The sequence below is a fragment of the Talaromyces atroroseus genome (genome assembly GCF_001907595.1).
Source record: "Talaromyces atroroseus strain IBT 11181 chromosome Unknown scaffold_4, whole genome shotgun sequence".
Classification (NCBI taxonomy): domain Eukaryota; kingdom Fungi; phylum Ascomycota; class Eurotiomycetes; order Eurotiales; family Trichocomaceae; genus Talaromyces; species Talaromyces atroroseus.
The window spans coordinates 544,317-570,323 of record NW_017971436.1 but is presented as its reverse complement, the minus strand read 5'-3'; the positions used below and the strand labels follow the sequence as shown (position 1 = coordinate 570,323).

Here is a 26,007-nt window from a genome sequence, read left to right as displayed (position 1 = left end):
GTCCCAATTCGTATAGCGCCGACTGTGGCGCAGCAGCTTGGCAGTTGTGGCTCGTGTCTGGCCATGACCGCGCGGGATATTCACCCATGCAGCTGCTCTTCTCGTCTGTGCCTGCTGTAGCAGTCGTCCGCTCATTCTTCTGCAGTGCCGTTCTTTTGCGCTGATTCTCTCTCTTTTGTCAATCGCAATTCACCGGCGGGTCTATTTGCTTTGATAGGTGCTACTACCTTGCTCAGTCATTTCGAAAGGAACCTCTGGTCATCGGTGCGGGCCATCTCATCTTAGAACATATATCAGGTCCCAAATGCGCATGAAAAGGAAAGCATCGTGAAAGATCCTCACAAGCCATAATGTACCAACTTCGTCCGTTGCTGAGTCGAAAGTCAGCCGCAATCTTCAGGCTTGGCACAGCCAAACCCCGGAGGCCATGGCCTACAGTCACTTTCAGCAGCTCCAGTGCGAGCAGGTTCCTGGCGAGCGGGGGTCCAGATGCAGTTGCCGATGACTCGCCAAAAGGCCAGCCCGAAAACAACTGGAAGAACACAGCGATGAAGGTGCTGGAGACAGCAGGAGCCACGATGGCCTCCATATTCATCCTAGGGTATTGTTCCCTCTTAGTCGCAATCCTCTGTAAATGTTGAGATTGACCAGAACATAGTGTTGCCGGTTACTCCTACCACAGATATTACAAGTGGCTTATTTTGGACAAGATCGACAATGCATTTGAGCCCGGGGACCCTGTCCTCGATATCGCTGGGGCGTCTCCCGGAAAGGAGGCCCCAGATGCGGAACACTGGGTTGTCCGCGATGAGCAAGAGAAAATTGATAGGATCGTGGCAGGTGACCTCAAGGGACACTATTATCTCCTAATCGGCGAGAAAGGCACCGGCAAGACATCCATGTTGCTGAATGCCATGCGCAAAATAAATGGCGTGCGAGTCGCGATGTTTGAGGCGCATGCAGATCTGGAGATTTTCCGCGTACGCTTGGGCAAAGCCTTGGACTATGAGTATCACGAAGAGTATGCGCTTATACCATACCCCAGCTCCATTGCCAAATTGACCATGTTCTTAACTTTTCGACTTGCAGTTATATTGGCAGTCTTTTCAGTATTAGAGGCCCACGTGACACTACAGCCTTGCTCGATATCGAGCGAGCCTTGAATAAGCTGGAAAAGGTAGCTTTACGGAGAAGAACAAAAGGAGAATCACCTTTAATTCTCATTGTTAATAGCACGCACCTCATCCGAGACGATGAAGATGGTCGAGATCTCCTAGAGTTGATGCAGCAACGAGCTGAACAATGGGCTGCTAGCAACCTCATTACAATGGGTAGGTAATTGACCTTCCCTCAATTTTGTTTCAGATCGCTGATGAGGGGAAACAGTCTTTAATAGTGATGATTATTGGGTATATGAGCGCCTCAAAAGATATGCAACCCGCATGGACACAATACCAGTTCCAGACTTGCCTAAACAAACAGCTATGGCTGCTTTGAAAAAGTATCGGAAACGATATCATGGAGAGGAATTATCGGCTGAAAAGCTGACCGAAGTCTATGACTCAGTTGGAGGGCGTTTGTCTTTCCTCAATCGAGTTGCCAAATCTCATGATATGAAACAAGCATGCGACGATATATGTGAAGCTGAAAAGTCATGGCTTCTCAATCGTTGCTGGATTCTGGGCGCAGAAATGGACGATGATGTGATGGATGAGCAGAAATATTCCGTACGTCTCGGGCTCCTTGTATCTCACTGTAGTCCCTACTAACTCTACTCGTAAAGTCCGCGGCGATGGTTCTTGCCAAGGCCTTGGTTGACCGCGAAAAAGAAATGGAGACCACCTATCACGAAGAAACTGGACATATTTTACCACAAATGTCCCTTCATGAGGCCCGACAGGTGATGACCCGGGCAGACTTTATCCGGAGTTACGATCAAGACAACATCTTCACAATCGATTCTAAAGCCATGGTGCGGGCTGATTCTGTACCCATGCAGCGCGCTTTTCGAGCAATTTGCTCACAGGAGGGATTTGACGATCATCTTGAGAAAACACTAACTCGCATTGGCGACATTGAAAGTCTTGGAAGAACTCGAGAGCTAACAGTCAAAGATCTGTGGGATCAGGGGAAGTATAGAGTTGTCGTGCGTGATAACAAAGGCCGGGAGTCGGGCACTGTTGAGTTTTCCGTGAAGGAGAAGGAAGGCGAAGACGATAACTAGAATGGGATCTTGGCTTACGAGGACGAAGGAAGTCTAGGTGTATATATGATATACGTGCATATCACTCTACGAACGATAGATATTTCTTTTCTAAAAATACGAGTTAGGTAACTAGCCATACCTAATCAAGTAAGTGGCAGGAGCTATCCGCATTTGGTTGGCGTGTCGGGTGATGTCATGAGCGGTCAAACGGATGAAAGCTTTCTCTCTTAAAACACGAGGAGACATCATCGCGACAAAAAGACAAAGAACAAAACTCACACTGCTTGTTTCGTCCTTGACGGAAAATCTCGGTTCAATAAACCAACAATTATACTTTTTTCCTTCCAGATTATACTCATGAGATTCGACCTTTGGTAACTACCAAACACACGATGGCCAAAGCCAAAGGCAAAGCAGCCGTTGGTTCGGCTTCTCACCGTCGTCATGTCGAAGTTGAAAGGTCTTCACATAAGTATTCGCGCGTTGCGGAACTACCGCGACCGGCTAGATTTTTGCTTGTGGTATTCAGCAGTCTATTTTTGAGCTCAAGCCTGCTCACCATCTTTTCGTCACAAACAGCAGGTCACCTTGCAGGTGTCAGCAGGCATTTAGAAGAATGGTGGGAAATCGGAGGGCTGATACTCTGGAGAGCTACCGAGCTGGCTTTGGCTTGGATATTGGGGTTTGATGGTAAGCACGAATGAGTTTTGCTTACGCACCGCTTGTCTTTTGAGAAAAGAAATATCCGGTAGCTAACAAGGCGATGGTTGTGCACACTTAGGCTGGGACGTAACCGAGTTGACGCTGCTCACTCACGCCCCCATTTACTTTCTCCTGCTTAACTTCTATGAGGTTGAACCATCAGCTGTTTTGATCACATATTTCATCGAAGTAGTCTCTAAAACTATTCCGTTCACTCTATTCCGGGGCCCCAATTCGGTCCATGCGCTTTCGAGCCCTCGGGGAGGCGAGGTTTCCAATCGAGGCATCCTACAGGACCGCGTGACAGCTCTCTACACGTCTATTGCTGCAGCTTCCATTTACACCATCTTCCTTTATTTAAGCTTCTCTACATGGTTGCCGGTACACTTCGTTTTGCACTTTGGAGGGCTTAGTGATATCCGGCTGGTTCATTCTGGACCAAAGGGACTACCATATGTATTTTTAAGTTTACTTATTGGTGGATACGCAGCATATGATTTTCTTTTCGTGAGTTCGGCTGGGTGGTCTGCAAAGGGGAGCAGCGCAGCGCGGTCGACTCCAGACGGAGAGTACCTCATCACATCTTTATATAATCGAACGTGGGCGAAACTATCAGCGAAAGGAAAGGCTCTCGCAAGCCGCACTCTTATTTTGGCAATTATGACTCTTTTGAATACGGTAATTGCAGGCTCGGGGTCAATAAAGGGAATTGACTTGATCGGTTCTCTTGGCTGGGGTTCTCTGTGGGCTGCCGCAGCTTTAGCCGTTGGAACAATGTTTGCTTGGATTGAAGCAGTACCGGGCGTTTGAATACTTCTCTTTTAGCGTACGCGTTGATATAACGTTGCGAGGGAAAGTCGAATCAGGCTCTCTCCGTTGGCGTGTGGGAGCGGCGTATGAAGATTTCCGGGGTGGGTGGTTGGTTTTGCTTTGGTCTTTTTTTTTAAAAAAAAAAACTTTTTTACATAATAGCACCCTCTATTCCTGTTTGAAACAAAGGAATCCTATTCTTGCCCCAAGTTATTTGGTTTCTTTCCGACCATTTATACGGGTTATCATGTACTTTTATGCCATTGGATTGGCGTACATCGGCTAGTCGGTAGTAGAATAACAATACATGAGACCTCAATTGTGAATTCAATGACGGAGAAAGGCATTAATAGTAGAATAATAATGTTCTAACTCTATTTCTAATTCTTACGCTCAAGGAATCCTAACAAAGAAAAAACTGCTTATTCTGTCAAAGCGTGGATGATAGATGCAAATAACATCCACCAGAAAAAGAGAAAGAGAAAGAGAGAGAGAGAGAGAGGGAAGAAATCTAACCCAAGAAAGGAATAGAGAAGCAGAAATTTACGCCGACGCCATCGAGATCTCATCGTATTCACCGACCGGTTTCTGCTTGGGCATGAACCAAGCAGGATGAACAATGAGGAATATTCCAACGGCAGGGGCCATCATGGAACCATCCAGAGCAATAAAGAACGCTTCATGCGTGATAACGTATCCCGTCCAACCCTGCACCAATTCAATAGTACGATAGATACTCCGAATATAAATCAGTAAGATGGAGAACATCATAGCAAGCAGCAACGGCGTGATACTGCCCTCCACCGAGGCCAACAGTCGTTGTCTCAGAACACGCCGGAAAAAGTCTGCAGCGCAGAAGACAAAGATCGTGATCGAGGCCAGTTGGAATACGATACCGGCAACCATAATATCGGTACCCGGGGAAGTGTTGCCGTTGTTCTCCAGCGCAATAGATGCCAAACCACCACCGACAGCCTGCACGACGAGAGAGATGATATCGCAGGTAACAAAAATGTAGAGATAGAGACGCGGGCTCAGGACAGAGGATGAACGGCCGAGCAGAGCAATAAGACGCCCAAGAAGAATGTAGATACCAGCTGTAAAGAACGTAGGGGCTACATGACAGTCAGTCTTGTTTTCAACCCTAGTGCATGTAAAAATCTTTTCAAGAATCTCGAAGGGTTGCATACCGATGATGAGGGTAGATATTTGCATAAGAAAGGGTGTCAGTATATAGGGACACGAAGAAGACCAGGTCCGCGCTGCCCAACCTAGAACCTCAGCTGCAGAAAAGCATGTTAGTTTTCTCTTGCAATTAGGGTTACGGCGTGGCCGTGACACGTACTCATAGCCCCAATGGCGAAGACAGAACACCACCAGTATTTCGTCCATATCATTTGCACAGTATGTACAATCATTATCAAAGCAAAAATCACGGTGAAGACGATGCCTGCAGCGAGAGATGGTACATAGCCATAGTCGCTGTACGACGCAAATTCAGAACTCGGCGCCTCGCATACATTCGATAACTTCTCTGCGAGCGTGGTGTTCAACATCTTGATAAGGCAAAGGAGATCTCCCACATAATCATTTAAATGGGGAATCTAATGTGAGAGAAAAAGAAGGGAAATACAGGTTTCGGGTGCAGAAACGTGCTAATAAATACGTTTTGAAGCATGTATGCGTAGTATTACAAATAAAATCCGAGGATCCAAATGTAGTTGGAAGATAATAGAGCCGCGATTAGCACGTCCCGTATATATACAGTTTGCGAATAGATAAAAGTCCCTAAATACTTAGGAACTACTCCATGTTTAGAAAAGCCTGACTACTCTACCTAGTACCTACTTACCATTTGCCATGTTCTAAGGCTATGATGGAACTCGCAATCAAACACAACAAGCGGTAATTGATGCGAGCCAGTCACGTCGCGAGCAGTGGGGACTCGTTGCCTTTCCGGAAGAATCGATGATTAAAGTTTTTTCGGCATGAGCCACTCCCGATGCTCGCTTTAAATCCGATGTCCGCTTCTTCGTATGTCACTCATGATTTAGGAGTTAAGTTTCGTATACGTTGTTGCGTAGTCAAGTTGTCTTTCATAAGTGTCGTACGGTGGGTTTAGCTTTAAGATTTCAGAAACGCGCCGAGCCTGGAGGATCATTGAATGATACAGTATTCGCTCGCAAGCTCGCAACTACACCGCGCTATCCTTCTCGGCAAAACGCTAGCCCAGGACTAAGAAGTGCGTTCCTGCTATTCATATATCAGCGTGTCGAGAAAGCGGTATGATTGAATTGCACTCCTTCAGTCAAGGCTGTACTACAGTATGTAGCTACAGACAATCCACATTCACTCTTCTAGAAGAATGATAAAAGTCAGATAAGATCTAAAGAATGCGCAGACTAACCCAAATAAGTTTAGGCTCCCGCCTTTCCACGTTATCCGATCATATCGCCGTAAGACACATGCTCTAACTACAAACAGTTAGTGCAAGGCGGGTGAACAAATTTCCAAAAAGGAAAAAGACTGACCGCCCTTTCGATAACATTTTCTGCCGTTTATTTTTCTTCACCCACACTCAATGCTCTGAAGATATCCTGTTGTTCCTATCGGCACAACCTACAAAAAATGGCCAAGTCCCGAGCTGCTGAAGACCGGCATTCGTCCGATGACAGTTTCTCTCAATTATCCAACAATGATGCCACGGAAATCGAACATACAAACCGGCCGGCGAAGAGGAGACGATTATCTGTATCCTCAGACGACTCAGATGGCGGTAATCCTGCTCCCATCGCACCATTGCCGACCATTTCGCGTATAAGGAAGAAGACCGAAGTATCATCTACTCAATCCAAACCTCAGACCGAGGAGCCGGTCACTAGTCAAGATGCGCGCGAGATCGGGCTTCAGGTAGTAGATTCAACATTTGCGTCCCTCAACGTTGCTCCGTGGCTCGTCAAATCTCTGTCGACAATGGCAATTCGACGGCCTACCGCTATTCAAAGATCATGTATTCCCGAGATTTTGAAAGGAAGAGACTGTATCGGTGGCAGTCGGACAGGTTCTGGAAAGACGATTGCGTTTGCAGTGCCAATTCTTCAAAAATGGGCAGAAGACCCATTCGGAGTATTTGCTGTCGTACTGACACCTACTCGGTAAGGATTTAATACAAGACGTTGATAATATTGTATCTTCAATCATTATCTAATTTATTTCGACTACAGCGAGCTTGCACTCCAAATCTTCGAGCAATTTAAAGCCATCTCGGCGCCACAGAGTCTCAAGCCGGTACTCATCACGGGTGGCACTGACATGCGACCACAAGCCATTACGCTTTCCCAAAGACCCCATGTTATAATCGCTACGCCTGGGCGACTGGCAGACCATATTCGGACCTCAGGGGAAGACACGATTGTGGGTCTGAATCGTGTTCGCATGGTAGTCATGGATGAAGCCGATAGACTATTGACCAGCGGACAAGGCAGCATGCTCCCAGATGTCGAGACATGTCTCTCTGCACTGCCGCCTTCGAGTGAACGTCAGACTCTCCTATTCACAGCCACAGTCACCCCCGAAGTCCGCGCTTTGAAGTCCATGCCACGCCCAGAAAACCGCCCCCCCATCTTCGTAACAGAAATCGGCACAGAAAACCATGCCCCAATACCACCAACCCTCAAACAAACGTACCTGCAGGTGCCCATGACGCACCGTGAAGCATTCCTTCACGTCCTTCTTTCAACCGAGCACAATTCCTCACGACCAGCCATTATCTTCTGTAACCGCACAAAGACCGCAGACCTTCTCGAGCGAATGCTCCGCCGTCTATCGCACCGCGTCACCTCCCTGCACAGTCTTCTACCCCAATCAGAGCGAACTGCCAACCTCTCCAGATTCAGAGCCAGTGCGGCCCGTCTCCTGGTTGCCACAGACGTAGCCTCGCGTGGTCTCGATATCCCCAATGTCAGCCTCGTCATCAACTTCGACGTTCCTCGCAACCCCGACGACTACGTCCATCGTGTAGGTCGTACAGCTCGTGCAGGCCGGAGCGGTGAATCCGTCACCCTGGTTGGCCAGCGAGATGTGCAACTCATTCTGGCCATTGAACAAAGAGTCGGTAGGCAAATGGTCCAGTGGGAAGAGGAAGGTGTCAGCGTTGAAACGAGGGTGGTTAAAGGTACCGTTCTGAAGGAGGTGGGTGAGGCTAAGCGGGATGCTGCAAGAGAGATTGACGAAGGTCGCGATGTATTGGGACGTCGTGTGACTAAGCTCAAAAAAGTTCGGTGATGCAGTTATTTTATACACCATTTTATATTAGAAATGATACCCGTCAGGTTTTTATATTAACTATCTAGGTAGTCTCGGTACGCTTAGAGTACTGCAGAATGCTATGCAAGTTTAAGACAGCCAACTAAAATAGCAATGGGTATCCTCGTGATATTGATTACTTAGTTGTCATGCTGTAGGTATCATACAGAAGAAAAAAAAAATTGAAAGGCTCCAAATAAGATCAAAAAGCAGACATTCAGTCATGCTTCCCGTCAGCCCTGGGGCCAAATTTTTTTGTAGACAAACAACTCTGAAAAAAAAACAAGCCATTTGCCCTAAGGCGTGTATTTAGAGTTGATCTCGCCTTTCTATGCTTCAATCGCATGGTTGGAATCGGTTGATGACTGCGTCCACTTCACTAGCTTGTCCATTAGGGAATCGCTTTCCTGACTCATGGCAACTTCAGCTCCTTCAGAATCAGCGGTTGTATGTTGCTGTCTGACGTCACTTAAAGTTTTGGGGGTCTTTTCGTTGTCGTCCTCATCATCGTCGACATTGTCCTCCTCGTCTTCTGCATTCTTAGGAATATCGATGTTGCTTGTTGATGAAGGGGTTGTTCTTTGGGCAGAAGAACGAACAGGTCGCGACCGCGCCTGGAGAGGAAGTGGTGGCAGTAGGACTCGTTTTTGTTTCGTAGGTGTTTGTTGCCCCTGTTGAGCATTTGGCGTGGATGGAGATGAAGAAGAGGATATGTATCTTAGAAATGGACGACCGTTTGCTGCCTCGAATTGAGAGAGGGCGCGGTCAAGAGATTTGTTCTCGATGCGACGCATGGCAGATTGGAGTCTGCTTCTGGCTAAGGTAGCTCTCTGTAGACATGATGTCAGCTAACATGTTCGCTAGTTGTATCCCGTATCTTCCACGGAAGACTCACCTGCTGGATGAATATTCTGCGTGCCGCAGGCTCTGTTGGAACCCTGCTCACATGGTCTTCTTTTGATTCATTTCTGGTGCTCTTCTGCGAGATTCCCTCTTCTGTTTGTCGCGGTACCAATGCTTCGACGGTCCGGGGTGCTGTAGAGGCGGCTGGAGAAGTCTAATTCCGGAGCTTTTAGTTATCCAGCACACAAGCAAAGCAGTTGAGGATTTAAATCTCAAATTTCGTACCTCTGTTGTTTGAGAAGCCTTTGTACCAGTCCCATCATCAAATATCTTAAATCCCTGTTCCCCCTCCGGTTGAGAGGTCATGAACACCTTCCGAGGTTCAGACTCGACCTCACTAATGTCTTCCACCACTTGATCAATGGTTCGTTTTTGTCCAGCATGACGAGTCTCTGGCGAGATGGCTCGGGAGTTTCCCTGGGGTGCATTGCTTGATACATTGAATGGGATTGCAGCTGTTGAGGTTTTCTGTGAAGGTGCATCTGCAATCCGCTTTGCAGCAGTCGTCAACGACGCGTTGGTAGTCTTCTCGCCAAGCACGCGTCTCCCAGCTTTGTGCGGGCTAGGTTCTGGGAGTATAGACTGCATTACGCAGACCAATTTGTGAAGTGCTGGCAAGACAGTAAGAGTTAGATGATTTGAAAGGAATTGTGAGGTGCTAGACTCACAGTGTAATAAAGATTGGCACAGTGAGGAGTTAGAAGATGAGGCCCAATAGAAGAGATCGTGAGGTTATGAGAAATAGACTGAAGTAGGAGAAATGAGAAACAAAATCCGGATGTGAGATAGAGCTCTTCCTATTTACCAAAAGGCTAAGGGCCCATACAAAAAGGTAGCAGCGCGTCTGCAAGTCGCGTGGTTTTTGTAGTTGTTGAATGAAGGCGGCGGACAGTCTCCGCAGTGTCGCCTGAAGTGGAGAGTTGCTCGCTCCCGCGCTGCGTTCACGTCTCTTAACGTGTATAGCTCCATCACTTTGCGCGTCTCAACGGCTAGTCCCTTTCTTGAACTCTTCACTCTGGTATTCTATCCATTTTTCCAGACAATCACTGGTAATTATGGACTATTATGAGACTGTAATGCTTTTATACCGCGTTTTCCACGTGTAAATGCACTCTATTACCAGCCAGCATTATTCAGCTCTGTTTTACCTGATGCTTTTCCTCTCATCATGCTGCTGCATTCATGTGATGTTTCTTCACTATTTATACAAATGGGCACTTATGTCTTGGTAAATTACCATGTTGCACTTCGTGCTGCTTTGACTTAGGGCGCGCTCGAGATGCGTTTCCTAGGCACTGCTCCAGCATTTAGAGTCTTTTCTCGGTGTCAAATTTCTCTCTTCCTTCCCACGGTGTCGCGAGTAGTACTAGGCGTAATTCTGATTCCATAGCCCTAAATGGGTTTAAGATATCCCGTCCCTAGGGTACCTAGGTAAAATAACCTAGCCAGGCTCTGTATGAACCTCCACTACACGCTATTGCGTGCGATGGGTCTCCACTCCTCTGTGTCTCTCTTTGAGCACATAGTGTTGCCAAATAACAATCCTTTGCAACATTTCGAGATATCGTGGGCTCAACGCTCCTGTCGTGGGAATAGACGCTTGTGTGTAGGCCAGCAACATAAATACGAATATATATATATATATATTCAGATATACATCACCATCTCCGACGCACCACAACCAAGGGTGCAACTACTCCATCAGGCAGCCAAGAATAAAAGAGTACACAAAAGCAATATTATCTTGTCTACACACAAGAACTCATCTATAAAAGCATATGCTGCGAGTGATGCATCGATCAGATACGGAGCATTGGAGATCGACACGGACCAATGAGAAGACCGAATTGCTGAGCGGGCCGGAACAAAAATGCGGAGATACACCCGAGCCAATCAGATCAGTGCACAGCGCGTGTCAGCGTCGCACTAGTACGCATCGGGCTCAGCTGTTGTCTCTGCGCAAGCCTGAGACTTCAAGCAATCAACGTTCAACAGCGAAGAAATGGGACTACCAGTGCTCAGCGAGTTGCACAAAACCACGAGAATAGAGCTACATATCTGTGTGACAAGAAGCACAGCCTCGTAGTGCACAGATTTAGTAAATTGCGGGGAAGATGGTGGGCTACTTAATTAGTGCCTTAGGCAAGCACAATCAATGATCAGCAGTTCCGCATGACCTCATAGGCTGCTGCCAGGCACGACAGACTCGCAGCCGCTGGCATGTCCGCCTCCTGCCAATGCCTACGTCCATCGAGCCTCTGTATATAGCCAATCCAAATCCCCTCTGATCCATCGTCTCTTTTCTTTCGTGATCCTTCCGCCATAGACGGACGCATCCTGCCCAATGCGCTGGTCGGCCGTAGCCCTGGCAGGGCCCCTGCTGCAGGCTGCACTCTCTGCCGCGTCCAGTCTTACGCCGCCTGTTCTCCCGCTGACTGTGAGGAACCCATACTTTAGTGCTTGGTTGCCAAACGCCCGAGACGTTCCGTGGTCGAAATGGCCTATTTTCTGGACGGGCGAGGAGATTGGCTTCTCGCTGCTAGCACAAGTACCTAGTACAGGTACCGTATATCCTTTGCTTGGACGACCACAGGACTCATTGCCGCAGGATGGCAGAGCTGGGTATGATACTAGATCAGTTGTAATTCATACTTCCACCTAGGATTTACATGCTGACTGTACGTCTTGCGCAGGTATACTGTTAACTACCCAACTTACAAGGGAGCTACATACGATGCCTCGACAACTAATTTGACATACACCCTTCCTACATCGGACTCTGGAATCGAGATTACCCTGTCTTTCTTATCACCAATTACGCCAACATCGACTCTGCGGCAGTCGATCCCAGCCTCATACCTCACTGTATTTGTTACTGGCAGTGCTGATGTTAGCGTATATGTTGACATTAATGGACAATGGGTGAGCGGTGATCGAGGATCGCAACTTGTCTGGAAATTCGACCAAGTCAAAGCTGAAAGCGGCTCCGGCACACTAAAGAAATGGGAGTTCACACGCCAAAACGAATTGTTGGTCTCTGAAATCGCGGACCGAGCTGAGTGGGGGACGCTGCATTTTGTTGCGCCCAAGGTATGGCCTTTACTATTCGGGCCGTATTCAGATTGTTGACTAATCATAATATCTTAGGATGTTCGACATGAGTCTGGAACATCCGCAGTGTTGCGAGATCGGTTCTCCAAGACAGGTACCCTGCAAGATGCTGTGGACAGTCGTTTCCGATCCATCATGGACGAGGAGCCAGTCTTCGCGTTTTCTAAGCATTTTACCCTCAACAATACTCACTCACATGTAAAGACGGATTCGGTCCAGTTTACTATTGCTCACACCCAAGAAATCGTTGCTCAATATGCCGCTGCACGGGGGTTGACCTACATGCGACCTCTGTGGAAATCGTGGTTTCATACGAATGATGACCTCCTAGCATTCCACCATGCGGATTTCGCAAATGCCAATACCCTGGCTTCCAACTATTCAGCTCAGTTAGCCATAGATGCGTACAAGTCGGGTGCTGATGACTATGTGGATATTGTTACGCTTTCTGCTCGCCAGGTGCTCGGTGCCACCAGCTTTGCCGGTACCGCGGAGAATCCGCTCCTATTCTTGAAAGAGATATCATCCGATGGCAATACTCAGACGATTGATGTCATCTACCCAGCGTTCCCATTCTTCCTCTATACAAGCCCTCGCTGGTTGGCGTATCTCCTGGAGCCGCTGATTGAACACACGTTGAGCGGACAGTACCCAAACACATACGCTATGCACGACCTCGGAACGCACTTCCCGAATGCAACTGGCCATCCAGATGGCAAGGATGAGTACATGCCTGTTGAAGAGTGTGGCAATATACTCATCTTGGGCCTAGCATTAGTAAATTCCCTACGTTACACTGATGACCAATACTCCATCTCTCCCTGGGCTGCCGAAGGTGGCACAAACCCGGAACCCACGTTTGAGGAAGCGCCGCTTTCTCTTTTGAATCTGCAAACAAAATTTGGTATTGATAAGCAAGATTCTAAATGGGGTGGACAAGGCCGTGGGGCAAAGCATGCACGCCAATGGGTTCAGAGGAGTTATCAATTGTGGAAACAATGGACTGGTTATCTTGTAGACTTCTCACTCGGACCAGAGAACCAATGTGAGTATTCCAGTTTTTGCATTTTTCCTTGAAGAACGTCCATACTAACCCTGTTCATTGAAGTATCCACCGACGACTTTGCAGGATGGCTTGCTCTCCAGACAAACCTGGCCCTGAAGGGTATTATCGGCATTAACGCCATGAGTCAGATTGCAGATATTGCGGGCGAAGCGTCAGATGCTGCTTATTTCAAGGTAAGTCACAAAACCGACGTTACAAAAGAGCTGTATTGACATGCCAACAAAGAGCATTGCAGATGAATACATCACGAAATGGGAGGAATTCGGCATGTCTCGCGATGGTTCGCACGCCAAACTAGCATATGACTGGTACGGCTCATGGACTACGTTGTACAACATCTATGCGGACGCACAACTGTGTTTCCACTTAGACGGCACAAACAGCAGACGTAGCGAAACACATCAGATACCACTCTCAATCGAAAAACAGGGCTTTGTCCCCCGACACATTTACCAGAAACAATCGAACTGGTACCATTACGTACGACAGAAATACGGCTTGCCTCTTGATAGCCGTCACCTATACACCAAGACGGACTGGGAGTTCTTTTCAATGGCCGTTGCCAGTGAACAAGTACGCAGCGAGATTCTCGAATCCGTAGCCAAATGGGTGAACGAAACCGACACCGACCGACCATTTACCGACTTGCACGAGACCGAGGGCAATGGCGGCTACCCCGGTATCTATTTCATTGCACGCCCCGTGGTTGGAGGCCACTTCGCTTTTTTGGCTCTGCAGCGAGCATGCGGCGGGAAAGCTATGGATGGACTATCGTTTTTGGACGACGTGGATCCCGAGTCAGACACACTCACAGCTTTAGCGGCCATAGAATTCAATCGTATGATGCAGCCGTCTTTGAACGGTGAGCTGAAGAAGTGAAATGGACAGTTTGCATATATAATTACGTCTGTATGGAGGAAATGAGTGACCTCATAGCTTGCCTATACTTCTATGTAAGGCCTCAAAACCATGGGCGTGTCTATCTTTATCCCTATTCTTTTATATTCTTTACCTGATTATTGATACTGTAGACTGCAACAATCCACAATCATTACTCATGTTACGACTAGGTAGCTAAGTACTCGATGACCGGGCGTCTACACATCTCTCTGAGATAGATACAACGATTCCTTCCAAGCTGGATTATATCATTATTACAATTCATTCACAGCACCTTTTTTTAGTTTTTTATTTCAGTTCAGTTCATTTCATTTCATTTCATTTAATCAATCAATCAATCAATAGTGTTAATCAACTAATCAATTCCCTGAGCTTACATGTAGAAATAATAAGAGGTAAGTTTTGTTGTTGTTATTGTATCAAGAAAAAGTAAAATTTTTATACCTCACGTAATTGCGAAATATTCCATTTTGAATCTTTTGGCTTTTGTTAAAAGATTTTCCGTCTGAATCTCTCTCTCCTTCTTTGCTGGTCGTCGGAACAATCCGCTGGGGTGAAAGTTGGGAAGTGGATAGATTGTGGACTGGGAGATCCAAAAGAAAAAGAGAGAAGAGTCAAGAGAGGAAGTGAAAATCCTTTATTTACCACCCAAGCTGGGGAAGTTCTTCTCATCAACCTTGACGGCAGGAGCAGCAGCAGCGGCACCGCCGCGACCACCACGAGCAGGGCCATCACCGCGTCCACCACGACCGCCACGTCCTCCACGGGCAGCTCCTCGGGGACCGTTGCCGCGGCCACGGGGTTGCTCAACGAAGCGCATGTCGACTTCGAGGAAGTTCTTTTCCTTGCGCTGTCTCTCGCGCTTGCCCTTCTCCTCCTGAGGCTTGATATAGTTCTCTTCGTCACCGTCGCGTTTGAATTCCTTGGCGGATTCCCACTTCTTGTCCTTGGTTCCTTCGTTGGGGGCACGGGCTTCCTTCACACCGAGGTCGCCACGCTTAGCAGCTGCCTGCTCAGCGAGATAATCGGCGTAGGACTTGGACTTGTCAACTGGCTCCTCGGGGGCAGCAGCAGCCTCGCCTCCTTCGAGAGGGGTCTGCGGCTCGTTCTCGTCGGCCTTGGCGATGGCTTCACCAGCCTTTTCGTCGTTCCATTCGGCATCGCCCTTCTTACCGCCCCAGCCTTGACCAATTTGCTTGTCGGAGTCACTTTGAGTAAAAAGGGTTAGTGGAAGTGACTCAAGACAATCGAGAAGACAACAAGAATCACATACGTGTGACCGGTACGAACGGGGTGACGGTCAGTGCGAGTGCGAGCACCACGGTCGTCGCGTCCTCGGTAACCGCGACGTCCGGCTTCCTTCACCTCGTCAACGGGACGGTTGCGGTTGTTGTAGCTGCCGGCGTTGCGGTCACGGAAGGCTATGTGGAAGATTATCCTGAGTCAGCTAATATTGTAATATAACACCATTGATCATTATTCTCCTTTCTGTTGACCACTCACCATCCTCATTGCCGTTTCCGCGTCCACCACGACCACCGCGGGCACCACCTCGGGGCGCGGTAGGGGGAGCTGAAGGTGCTTCTCTAGGGGCATCACGCTTGCCATGGCGCGCAGCTGGCTTGTCTATTGTCTTGGTGGGAGGCTCGGGTTCTCTATCAGAGTCCAGCTCGGGATCATTCCCTGTGGGACGCACACAAAACGCAACATGTTAGAAATGGGAAGATGATGTAATCGTGATATGGAATACGCTGGCTGAGCGGGAGAGGGAGGAAGAAAAGTACCAAGAAGCTCGTACAGATTCTACACGATAGTTAGTTAGCATGGAGTTGCGCGACAATGAAGGACTGAGAGCGCTCACCTTTGACCGGACGTCCGTCATGACGCCTGGCTTTTGTCGGAGGATGGCCTTCCGGGGAAGGCTTCCCTTTCTTTTCTTATCGCAACAATTCGAGGGGTGAGGGTGGGAGGTTCTGGAAAAGGCAGAATCCTAGCGAGCAGTAGGATTGCAGCCTTCCTGGATTGGCAATTAGGAGGGAGGTTGGTTTTTGGGGGGGAGTTTAATCAGGGAAAATCCTCGAGGGGAGAAGGAGAGGGAGAGAGTCGAGCGAGCGAGCGAGGGAGGAGAAGACGTACCGGGTTGGGTGTGGAGAGGCGCTTTGGTGGTTGGGTTTGGATTTGTGGTTTGTGATTTGTGGTTTGGGGCTTGCAAGTTGGTGACTCGCCCGGCTGGCCCACGCTAAGCGATGGCATGAGCCAACCAGCCGGCGGGTTGTTGTTCCGCACTTGTCCGGAAATGTCAGCCATTAGGGCTTAGGGCTTTGACCAGGCCGAATGCGGCAATCTACATCATCATACGTAGTATTTGCTTGATTGCATTGAATACACTCCACTATCGTAAGCACCTCTCCATAACCCCGTAGAAAGAGATAATATAACAAGCAAATATACACAGCATAGTGACTCCCTGAACAGTAGCCTCCAAAACCCGACTGCAAGAAACAAAGGAAGAAAAGATAATGCATATCATCTTGCCAGGGTATATAAGATAATGAACAGGGGAAATTTTTATGTGTACACTCCGGGCAAGCTCTTGCCTGCCCTATGAAATCAAGTCCCGATATCAACATTGAATCACAATTGCACCAACGCCATAAAAGCACTTTTGGTCTCCCGCTGTCATAACATATGCACGCTTTTCGTAGTTGGAAGTAAGAAATAAGAGATGCGAGGGAGCATAAAAAAGAAGAAGAAGAAGAAGAAGAAGTAATAAAATGGTTGAAAATCACGACGTCGAGGTGAAGACCAATGCTGTAGTCGTACGCTGGAGCCGTGGTGATCCAAAAGTCATTTACAATGAATTGAGAAAGAAATTTAATACCTTGCGGTAGTCGAGGATCCGAGTTTATTGGCGAAGCATTTCTTGTTCGTAGCTGAAGGGCGTCTGAAAATGCATGCTGGCACTCAGTCCGAACGTGTCGCTGTCTAGCACGGGCTCAAATTGACTGAAAAGAGAACTGCCGGTATTATACATCCCCTGGTCGCCATCCGCCTGTATAGATGATACACCGGGCAAGCCCACGCGTCCCTGTCCTGTTGGCACTGGTGGTCGACTGAAGTCGGTGACGTAGGCATTGGCTTCCGAGCCATTTTCTGCATTATCAGCATCGTCGAGCATATCAGCCTGAGCATCATACTCTTGCTCTATTGATGTTTTCAAGTCAGACTAGAACCGTCCCATACATTGCCGTCTGCGAAGGTTGGCTTACCGAGCTGATCATAACGTTTTTGGAAAGGTGCGGAATAGTAAGATTGTAAATGAGGTGTCATAGCACCTCCGGACATCATAGACTGCGTCGCGGAAGCATAGGAATCCATAGACCTCATTTGACCCACTCCTAGCGGGCTGTGTTGGGTGAAATCCCTCGGATGTGGGAGCAAAGGAGGCTGGTTGCGTTGTCGGAACTCGGATCCCTTCGGAGACATTGCACCTTGCAAGGCGAAGCCAGGTGATCTCCCTGTTGACGGAGACGACACGTGGGACGATGGAGTAGGTTGAGGTTGTGGTGAGGAGGTACTGTATGCGCCGTCTCGTTGGTGAGACAGGTCTGATTTGGGGGCGATGGCGCCCGAGGCTTGTCGTCGCTGCGTTGAAGTTCTACTGAGAGCAGCACGTTCGAGAGGCAACGGCTGCTTGGCTGCATTAGACTTCATCGAAGGGATGGTTGTAGAGTTGCTGCCGGTTTTGAGGCGCAGCTCTGCCTGGACATCAATGCCTATAATCATGGGAACGCGTCAGTCCCGTTTCCTTGACTCGACAATGTAGACAGTTCACCAACCCTTTTCCATAAGAATCCTCTCGAGGAGCGAGTTCTTGTAGCGCAGCATCAGGCATTCGTCGGCGGCGCTCCGATGGCTCTGTTGCAACGACTGTAGAGATTCTTCATTCCGCTTGATGGTAGACTCCAGCTGTTTGATGTACTCGGTCCTTCGCTCTCGAAAGGCTGCTTGCGCCTGGCGATTCCTCTGCTTGCGCTCTTCGGACGTGGCGTAAATCTGTAAATTGTAGCAGTGGGTGTTAGGACCAGGACCCGGAGGGGGGGAAGGCAATGTTCGAAAATAGACATACGGGTTTCCTTCCTCCCTTCCTCTTCTGCGTCTGCGCAACATCCTGATTCTGTTCCTCGGGTTCGGGAGTCGACACGGAGGAGCTTATGGAGACATTTCCGTCCTGTGTCGGTTCGGTCTTGGGGATGATGGCGTCCATGGAAACGTCATTGTCATGCATAGGCCCAGCCTCGGCCGTTGAGACCATGGCAATAGGCGCCGCCAGACAAGGGGAGACCTACCCCTGGATCAATGGCGCGGGGGGGGGGGTTTGAAGATGATAGCTTATTGGGAAAAAGTCAAATGTAATGATAACAAGACCACCAGCGGCGGGTGGCCGGGAAAAGGCACGACAGGGAAGGAGGGGTCGGGCGGCTGTAGACGCTGGACACGCGCGGCTGGGCGGCTGTGGTCGCAGGCAGAGATAGATTACTTTGACATAAGCAAAATTGCGTGATAAAAAGGCGACTCGAGAGAAGATTGATACAGACTTGCACTGGAGAGAAGAGACGGGAAAATGTGAGGTAAAAATATTGGCTAAGAGAAAAAAAAAAAGACTTGCCCTTCTACGTTTTTTTTTTTCCCTGCTCAGCCCTGGAAGCACATTGGGCCAAGCTCCAATGACAATGCACTGTAACCTCCGCTTCCCTCGACACGTTTTCATGGACCGTAGCGGAGCACCACTTTTCCTCCCGAACCAACGTCGTCGTAGTATGACTGCTACTACGCAAGTTGTGTTTGTATAAGGTAATTGTGCGAGCATGAATTCTTCTCCGTCGCCTTGTCCTTTCCTTGCAATCCTGTTCTTTGCCCTTGCCCTTGTCCTTGCGCGAGCGCGGAGTTGTCTGACTTTTCGCAGTTTTTCAGTTTTCTCTGCTTTCTCCTCGGCGACCTCCGCTCGGTGGGGGATTTCAGGTAGTTGCACCGCGCACGTCAACCGATCTCGTTTTTCAGTGGCTGACAGGGGCTGCTTAACTGCATGGGTGCTAGCCCCTTCGACCTCTCTGGTGATCCATCGTGAAGAGGCTAGAGCTGGTCTCTCCGGATTTCCCTGTTGGGATTGAGGACGCGCTATGCCGCATTCGCTGGTCACGCGCCGCGCCAGCCTGGGGCCCAACCGCCGTAGTTGCTTGGCTGCGTATGCGTACCGTTTTTCCGCCTGTAAATTACAGCTTGCGCCTGTAATTACGCCCTTCGTACGTGTACGAGTACTTATGCCTGAACTGTATATAATATAATAGACAAGCCTTCCTAGTTCCTGGCTTTCGATCACGTGACGATATGAGTGGGAACAGCCATGAACTACCTTAAGAAAAGCTACTCTCCGCATTATAGCAAATAGAAGCATTCAAGTATCATCTCAAGAGTGAAATGCGCTACAATATCGTGGAACACAAGCAAATATCATTTACGCTGGTAGTTCCTTCCACAATCGTGGTGGAGACTGTTCCCCGCATGGGAGAGAATCAAATCAATGCAAGCCTCGGCTGCGTTTGACCTCGCCTGTTCTCACCTACACCTTATAAACAACCCACAGAGCCTCGTTGCAATTGCCATAGAGACATAAAATATACATCAGCAGGACAGGAAACACACCACCATGGCATCCGCGGAAAAAGCCAGCGAGAAAGCCGACGAGCAAGTAAAGCACACGGCGGCCGACAAGGAGGAAGAAGACTCGGACTTTGAAGATCTGGATGGTAGGCTTCCTCCCTAAATAATGTTGACTTCTCGTGGCTCATTTTGGGAATACAGACGTACTAGACGATTTCAATAAACCGAAGCAAGCCACTTCCGAAACCATAGCCGTTGCTGATTCCTCAAAGCCTACCGCCACCCACACCCCAGATACCCCGCAAGCAGCTACATTAGACACAAATGGGATTGACGAAGAGTTTATGAAGCAGTTAGAAGCAGACATGATGGCCAATTTACTGGGCGGTGGCGACAGTAGCGGTAAAGGAAAGGCATCGGACATACCCAATGCGGGGGGAGATTTGCCGGTTGATATGGAGAAAGAGTTTGAAGCTCTCTCAAAGGAGTTCCAGGATCAAGGGCTCTCGATGGAGAGTCTTTTCAAATCTCTCATTGATTCGGCAGGTGATGCGGAGAAAAAAGAAGGTACCGGCAGTTCTACTGTAGGCACCGAGCAAGCCACTGCTGCAGCAGGCGGGGAAGGAGACACATTCCAAGATACTATCCAAAAGACGCTTAAGCGAATGCAAGAGTCCGGCGACAAGGCCACGGCTACAGCGGCAGCATCCGGCATGGAATCAGATGATCAATCGGCCGAAATGTTAGAAAATCTCATGAAATTACTCAACTCCGAATCCGACCCCAACCAACTCGAAACCATGCTCAATTCTATCGTCCACGATATCTCCAACAAGGAAATGCTATACGAGCCTATGAAGGACTATAATGAAAAGTATGGACCCTGGCTGAAGGAGAATAAAGGCAAAGTGCCACCGGAGGACTTTGCGCGATACGAGAACCAGGCTCGCATAGTGAGGGAGATTATGGAGAAGTTTGATGAGGAAGGTTATTCGGATAAGGACCCGGAATGTCTTGCATATATTTGGGATCATATGCAGCAGGTACTATTATTTCACTCTCCATTTGAGGGAATGGAAACGGTTTCAGCTGACTCTACTGCAACAGATGGAAGCCGCTGGCGCTATTCCCGAGGGGATAGTCCCCAAGCCTGCGTTTGCCGATGAACCCGATGCAAAGATGCCGCCCGAATGCGCGCAACAATAAAAAAACCACTTCCTTAACATAGGATCGATATATCTTTTTTTGATCTCACATGAGCATTGGAAATTGAAATGGAAATGATTGACGGCGATTAATTTATTGTATTCCGTTGTTGCGCTATAGCCACAGCTTCAGTCATGGATTAGGACTGCAGTGTTTATGTACATAGAACGACAATGCCCTTTTACACGATACCCCGGTTAGTCTCACAGATAGAAAAGAAGCATAGACAAGAAACAAAAAAGAAGAATCAATATATCAACAAGTTGAAATATCAAAGACCTTCAACACGACATTGTAGTATCCCCGGATTCATCAACAAGCTCCATGAAAATATCATCATAATCACCATCATCACCGCAAAATGATGCTCTATCACTTCGCATACTTTTCGTTGATGCTGGTGACATCAACGTTGTGTCCATATATGGTTCTTCTTCCTGCATTAGGAATTGCTCCAGCGCAGACTGCTCATTATCATCATTATTATCATCGTCTTCGTCCTCGTCCCCGTCTTCATGCTCCTCCAGAAGATGATTCTGCTGATAGATAGTATCTGCCTTCTGCCGCATTTGCGCATCCCAATTCTGCTGCTCGGAATGATATTCCATCATCATAAGCGTTTCGCCGCGCGAACCGAAGCGCGCATTGTCGCGGTTTTGTTTCACTTTGTTGAGGAAGAGCTGCCGGTGTTTTGTGGCACTGCCACCGCTAGGAGAGGGGGAGGACGAAGAGCCGAATATCTTTGTAAATGGATTCTTGGATCCGCCCGAATTTCTGAATCGTGCTTCGTATGTTGACTGTTTTGGCGGTGGGGTGACGACAGTATTATTACTATTTGTCGGGGAAAAGGAGAAGATGTTGCGGCTGAAAGACGGAGAAGTATTCTCCTGGTCTGGAGAAGATCCTCCAAACTTGATATTGTCGTTCTTATCATTTTCTGCTGTTTCGCGCCCACTCATTGTCGTCGTGGGAAAAATGTTGGCATTGCGTAATCCGAGCGGCGAAGGGGAGGCTGGCGTGTGGTACTGGAATAGACCGGCTGAATGCCGACAAAGCATGCTCTGCTGTTGTTGATGAGCAAGATACTGCAGTTGAACAGGTTGCTGAGGGAGGATTTCAATCATTTTCTCTGATGATGGCGATTGATCGAATGTGTTGCGGTTTGGTGACGGCGTCGAAGCTGCAGCTGATGCTTGTGCTAGGATGGTGGGACTTGAGAGCAGGCAGTTGTTAGCTGAGGCAGAGTCAGTATTTGGATTGCCCATCAGTTCAAAGGAGAAACACAGGATTTAAATAAGCGACCTGTGTTGGACGGAGTATGTACAGCCACCGGGATTGCAATTGCATGCGCAGAGATCGCGTCCAGGAGAACGCGTTGATAAGATATGCGCCTTGGCACCCGCCACCAGAAAGCTTGGCTTGGCACTTAAGGCACCCAGGCAGCCATATCAGTCTACTTAAACTCAACATCCAGTATTCAGGCTTTCGATCTTAAAGAATATGAAGTGTGCGGTGTAAAATGTAACATATGGTAGTACATCTCCATAGTATAGGCTGGCCAACAAAACTTTATTTATATGCAATCAAATAACTCTCCTGGCTCGTCCAGATCCTTCATAGATCACAAATCAGAATATACTGGTCCTGCGTAATGGTCGTTTGCTGGACGGCATACGGCTGAGTCGTGCTACTGGATGTTAAAGCTGCGCTTGCTGTCAAAGGAGCGGCTGTCGTTGTGATTGTAGCTTCCTCTGTCGCTGTCTCTGCCGTAGCTGCTGTCAACATGGAAGATAACTCGTTGGTGTTGGTGATAGTGGTAGAAGAACTGGAAGTTGTCGAAGTAAATTGCAATGTCGAGGTTGAGGATGTTGAAGCAGGCGGGACTGAAGTCGTAGTACTAGTGGTAGTATTAATTGTTGCTGTTTGTTCTGTTGTCGAGGTAGATGAGCTGGAGACCTGCACGGCATCGTCATTCAAGCACGCATCTACAATGCAATGTTTTTCTCCAGATTAGCCTTCAAGTAAGCCCAGCAGAAAGATGGTAACAGCGGAATCAACGCACTCTGCTGATTTTGACACTCAGAAACAGTAAAGCCGGCAGTCGTATCGTCGTTCGCCATCTGTTTTGCACGATTAACATGTGAACATCTCGAAAAGGGACATTTAGCCAGATCAGGACTCCCACTTACCAACTGACACGCATTAAATTGATCGCTGCAACTGCAGCAAACAAAGAATGTCACCAACCAGCTCAAAGGTGGCCAAAATCCAAAACCATCGTCATACACACCTTCGTTGCTTCGCCGAGGCAAGACTAGTCTGCAGTAGAACATGAAGAGTTAGCAAAAAGAACGAACAAGTTGCTTTGGCCATACTTACAAATGTATCATTTTCCACGCTGAAAGGCCTCGCAGAATTGCCCGTCAAAGTAATAGGCGGTGCCTGAGTCCCTATAACATTTGTCGTTGCCATTGTTGCCGTCGCCGTTAGGGCTGTTGTACACTGAATGAATATCATCGCTGTCAGCATTCAAGTGAGAACATCTAAATTGACCAGACAACTGAACAAACCTCGTAATTATTACCAACTTCCACTCGTTTCTCAAGCTCTTCTGTCACTGATGCCCTGATATCATCTCCGGCTGGTGATGTCGCTAACGTCTCTCGAGAGAATAGCAATGCCACTAATAGCCAGAGCAGAGTAAATGAAGACGACGACGATAGCCACAAACGGGCTATAATTCCCCGCCTCCCATCTCTCGCTATGCTTTGCTGTCGTGCCATATCGCGGTCGACTCTAGATGTATCTGGCAAATCAATTCATTCATTGAATGAAATTCCGTCATTCATTGATTGCATCTCCTACGTAGTATGTATTATGGAGAAGAGAACAAAAGGGATCCCTATCAGTTATATGAGAGATTAAAAATGAAATTAAAGCCATAAGACGTCCTGGCACTGGCAAAACATAGCGTTCTTTTTCAAAAGCCTCAATCAAAAGGGAGACCTTGGGAGGAGAGCGGATTGGTGCCGAAACTTCAGGGCAATTATAGATGTGATTATGCAAAGTGTCAAGTGCCTCATAGCTCGTACATTCGCTGACAGAGAAATATGCGTTCTGACATACTGGTTGGTTGTCTCCTAAGCGCGCAGTTTCACAGTTGTTTGATGTTGTCCGGTTGATGGGCGGCCCGGCTCGGTGATTGGCTACCTTGGATGGTAGGCTGCCATCGGCCTCAGGCCACTATTTGAATAGTTATCTCTGCATACTGACTACAATTATACCTGTAGCTATAAAAACGATAATTGCATAATTAAAATATATGATACAAAACAATAGGTTGGCCGCCCTCGGTAGACAAGACAATATCGCGACCGCCTGAAATCCAGTACGTACAAGCACATGCATGTACAAGGGCCCTGGTGATTTAAGGCAAGAGATTCCAAGCTTTTTAAAGAGACGACAGTAAAGAGAAGATCGGGTATTCAATAAATTTGCAAGAATGGCAACTCGATCGGAAATGGCTATCAACGTATTGTCCTGGAGACTTCGCAATCGTAAGGAGTGTCGTAGTAGATGAGAAAAAAGCAGCAATGTCGAAATTATGGCAGAGAGCTCGCCAACGCTGTGTAAACGTTCTATGAAGTTTCAAAAGAATGAATGCGTTAAAGGATTCGGAAGGGGAAGGTCCCATGGAGCAACATCTTCCGTCGAGGCTTTCTCTGAAACGCCGCCCAAAAAAAAACACACACACAGATAAAGACTTTCAACACGAAGAGATCTGAAAAAAAAAAAGATAATCGAGATGACGCTCGGGTAACCACCAGCAATACAGAACGTATGCCGTCATCTTGGTTTAAAAATTAGAAGCAGCGTTGACCGGTCCAGGATTGTGGTATTGGTCGAGAGTAGACCGGAATGGAGTGCCGCTAGAAGCTGGGCTAGGAGCCTTTTCACGAAGATTGGAACCAACAGCAGTGCCGGCATTCATCAGGTCGTCCTCGTCATTGTCAGTGTGTCGGTTGCGTCCCCAAACCCTCCATGCCACAAAAGCAACACCGGCAAGGAGAATTGCACCGCCCACACCGACAACAACACCGATGATGGTGTTCTTTGCACTCTTGCTCAGTCCAGTGCTAGAGTTTGAAGAGCCGGAACTGAGACCAGGGGACGAAGTGCTAGATGCAGAAGATGAGGTTGCGCTGGAGGTCAAAGTTTGTGCCACTACAGTGCCACTGATGGTTGCCGTGGTGGTAATTAGAATTTCCGACTGACTGGTGGAAGTGGATTGAGAACTGGTAGTCGACGTCGGTTCAGATGTCGTGCTGCGGTGGGTTTGTGCAGTATCTGATGTAGAAGTGGGGGCTTCTGACGTCGAAGTAGAGGACAACGACGATGAAGACGTGGTCGAAGTTGATGTCGATCTTTCCGAAGTGGAAGACGTAGTAGAGGACGAAGAGGAGGAGGAGGAGGAGGAGGAGGATGAAGAGGTTGATATGGTGGATGTTGGAGCTTCACTGGTTGAGGGAGTTGGATCCGCAGAAGTTGTGGCAGCAGCGGTGGTCTGCTCTGACTGGGAACTCGAGGAAGATGGAGCGCTATCGGTGGCAGAAGCAGCAGCCGTTGTAGCGGCTGTCGGCGAAGCAGAAAGCACATCGCTCAAACCACTGACATCGTCCCTCTTCTCAGGCTCTACTGCACCGGAGACGGTGGCAGCGAGCAGGTAGATACCAGCCAACAACAATGATGAACGCATGTCGTCTTGCCCCCCTTTGCTTTTCTTATCTCACGACGACTTTCGATGCAGTTACTACCTCTCGCGAATAGAGTCGAAGAGGTAGGATTGTCTGAGATGAGATTTCTTTCCTTTTCTTTTCTCTTTTTTTTTGGACTGCCAGACAATGGCTGGTGATTGCGTGAATGACTCGGGAGCGAACGGCTTGACAACAACGAACGGCCAAGGGGGACGAATCAGTCAATCAATCAATCAATATACGGATGCCTCAAAGATAACGAAGGGATAAAGTGAAGAGAATAAACAGCGAGGGTGGAAAACGAGTGATAGCCCTCTGAGGCGGTAGGGCGAAGGCGACTGGTGCTTGGTGAATCACTGCGAGGGAAGGGCAGGAGGAAAGGG

The 26,007-nt window shown here is 48.2% G+C and overlaps 10 protein-coding genes across 10 annotated transcripts; 4 read left to right on the top strand and 6 right to left on the bottom strand.

Annotated features, from left to right (window-relative positions):
• Positions 1-350: 350 nt before the first annotated feature.
• On the top strand, positions 351-2,224 carry UA08_04078 (hypothetical protein; the record flags this gene model as incomplete). Its single annotated transcript, XM_020266361.1, has 5 exons — positions 351-601; positions 659-1,021; positions 1,090-1,331; positions 1,387-1,727; positions 1,784-2,224. 5 exons carry the CDS (start codon positions 351-353, stop codon positions 2,222-2,224), a joined length of 1,638 nt encoding a protein of 545 aa, XP_020120420.1.
• Positions 2,225-4,261: 2,037 nt separating this feature from the next.
• Positions 4,262-5,274, bottom strand: UA08_04077 (hypothetical protein; the record flags this gene model as incomplete). Its single annotated transcript, XM_020266360.1, has 3 exons — positions 4,262-4,833; positions 4,909-5,001; positions 5,064-5,274. The coding sequence occupies 3 exons, from the start codon at positions 5,272-5,274 to the stop codon at positions 4,262-4,264; spliced, it is 876 nt and encodes a 291-aa protein (XP_020120421.1).
• A 1,072-nt stretch (positions 5,275-6,346) lies between these two features.
• Positions 6,347-8,002, top strand: UA08_04076 (ATP-dependent RNA helicase dbp8; the record flags this gene model as incomplete). Its single annotated transcript, XM_020266359.1, has 2 exons — positions 6,347-6,873; positions 6,943-8,002. 2 exons carry the CDS (start codon positions 6,347-6,349, stop codon positions 8,000-8,002), a joined length of 1,587 nt encoding a protein of 528 aa, XP_020120422.1.
• A 350-nt stretch (positions 8,003-8,352) lies between these two features.
• Positions 8,353-9,514, bottom strand: UA08_04075 (hypothetical protein; the record flags this gene model as incomplete). Its single annotated transcript, XM_020266358.1, has 3 exons — positions 8,353-8,853; positions 8,919-9,080; positions 9,152-9,514. The coding sequence occupies 3 exons, from the start codon at positions 9,512-9,514 to the stop codon at positions 8,353-8,355; spliced, it is 1,026 nt and encodes a 341-aa protein (XP_020120423.1).
• A 1,756-nt stretch (positions 9,515-11,270) lies between these two features.
• On the top strand, positions 11,271-13,982 carry UA08_04074 (hypothetical protein; the record flags this gene model as incomplete). The annotated part of the gene is made up of 5 exons (XM_020266357.1): positions 11,271-11,548; positions 11,620-12,016; positions 12,074-13,082; positions 13,146-13,276; positions 13,329-13,982. The coding sequence occupies 5 exons, from the start codon at positions 11,271-11,273 to the stop codon at positions 13,980-13,982; spliced, it is 2,469 nt and encodes an 822-aa protein (XP_020120416.1).
• Positions 13,983-14,640: 658 nt separating this feature from the next.
• Positions 14,641-16,310, bottom strand: UA08_04073 (hypothetical protein; the record flags this gene model as incomplete). The annotated part of the gene is made up of 6 exons (XM_020266356.1): positions 14,641-15,211; positions 15,277-15,424; positions 15,507-15,686; positions 15,788-15,806; positions 15,865-15,993; positions 16,140-16,310. 6 exons carry the CDS (start codon positions 16,308-16,310, stop codon positions 14,641-14,643), a joined length of 1,218 nt encoding a protein of 405 aa, XP_020120417.1.
• Positions 16,311-16,908: 598 nt separating this feature from the next.
• Positions 16,909-18,318, bottom strand: UA08_04072 (hypothetical protein; the record flags this gene model as incomplete). Its single annotated transcript, XM_020266355.1, has 4 exons — positions 16,909-17,207; positions 17,273-17,779; positions 17,843-18,059; positions 18,133-18,318. 4 exons carry the CDS (start codon positions 18,316-18,318, stop codon positions 16,909-16,911), a joined length of 1,209 nt encoding a protein of 402 aa, XP_020120418.1.
• A 1,392-nt stretch (positions 18,319-19,710) lies between these two features.
• On the top strand, positions 19,711-20,870 carry UA08_04071 (hypothetical protein; the record flags this gene model as incomplete). Its single annotated transcript, XM_020266354.1, has 3 exons — positions 19,711-19,810; positions 19,866-20,707; positions 20,772-20,870. 3 exons carry the CDS (start codon positions 19,711-19,713, stop codon positions 20,868-20,870), a joined length of 1,041 nt encoding a protein of 346 aa, XP_020120419.1.
• A 281-nt stretch (positions 20,871-21,151) lies between these two features.
• On the bottom strand, positions 21,152-23,653 carry UA08_04070 (hypothetical protein; the record flags this gene model as incomplete). Its single annotated transcript, XM_020266353.1, has 7 exons — positions 21,152-22,082; positions 22,510-22,855; positions 22,933-22,990; positions 23,060-23,090; positions 23,161-23,189; positions 23,250-23,372; positions 23,441-23,653. 7 exons carry the CDS (start codon positions 23,651-23,653, stop codon positions 21,152-21,154), a joined length of 1,731 nt encoding a protein of 576 aa, XP_020120679.1.
• Positions 23,654-24,726: 1,073 nt separating this feature from the next.
• On the bottom strand, positions 24,727-25,626 carry UA08_04069 (hypothetical protein; the record flags this gene model as incomplete). The annotated part of the gene is made up of 1 exon (XM_020266352.1): positions 24,727-25,626. One exon carries the CDS (start codon positions 25,624-25,626, stop codon positions 24,727-24,729), a length of 900 nt encoding a protein of 299 aa, XP_020120678.1.
• Positions 25,627-26,007: the final 381 nt, after the last annotated feature.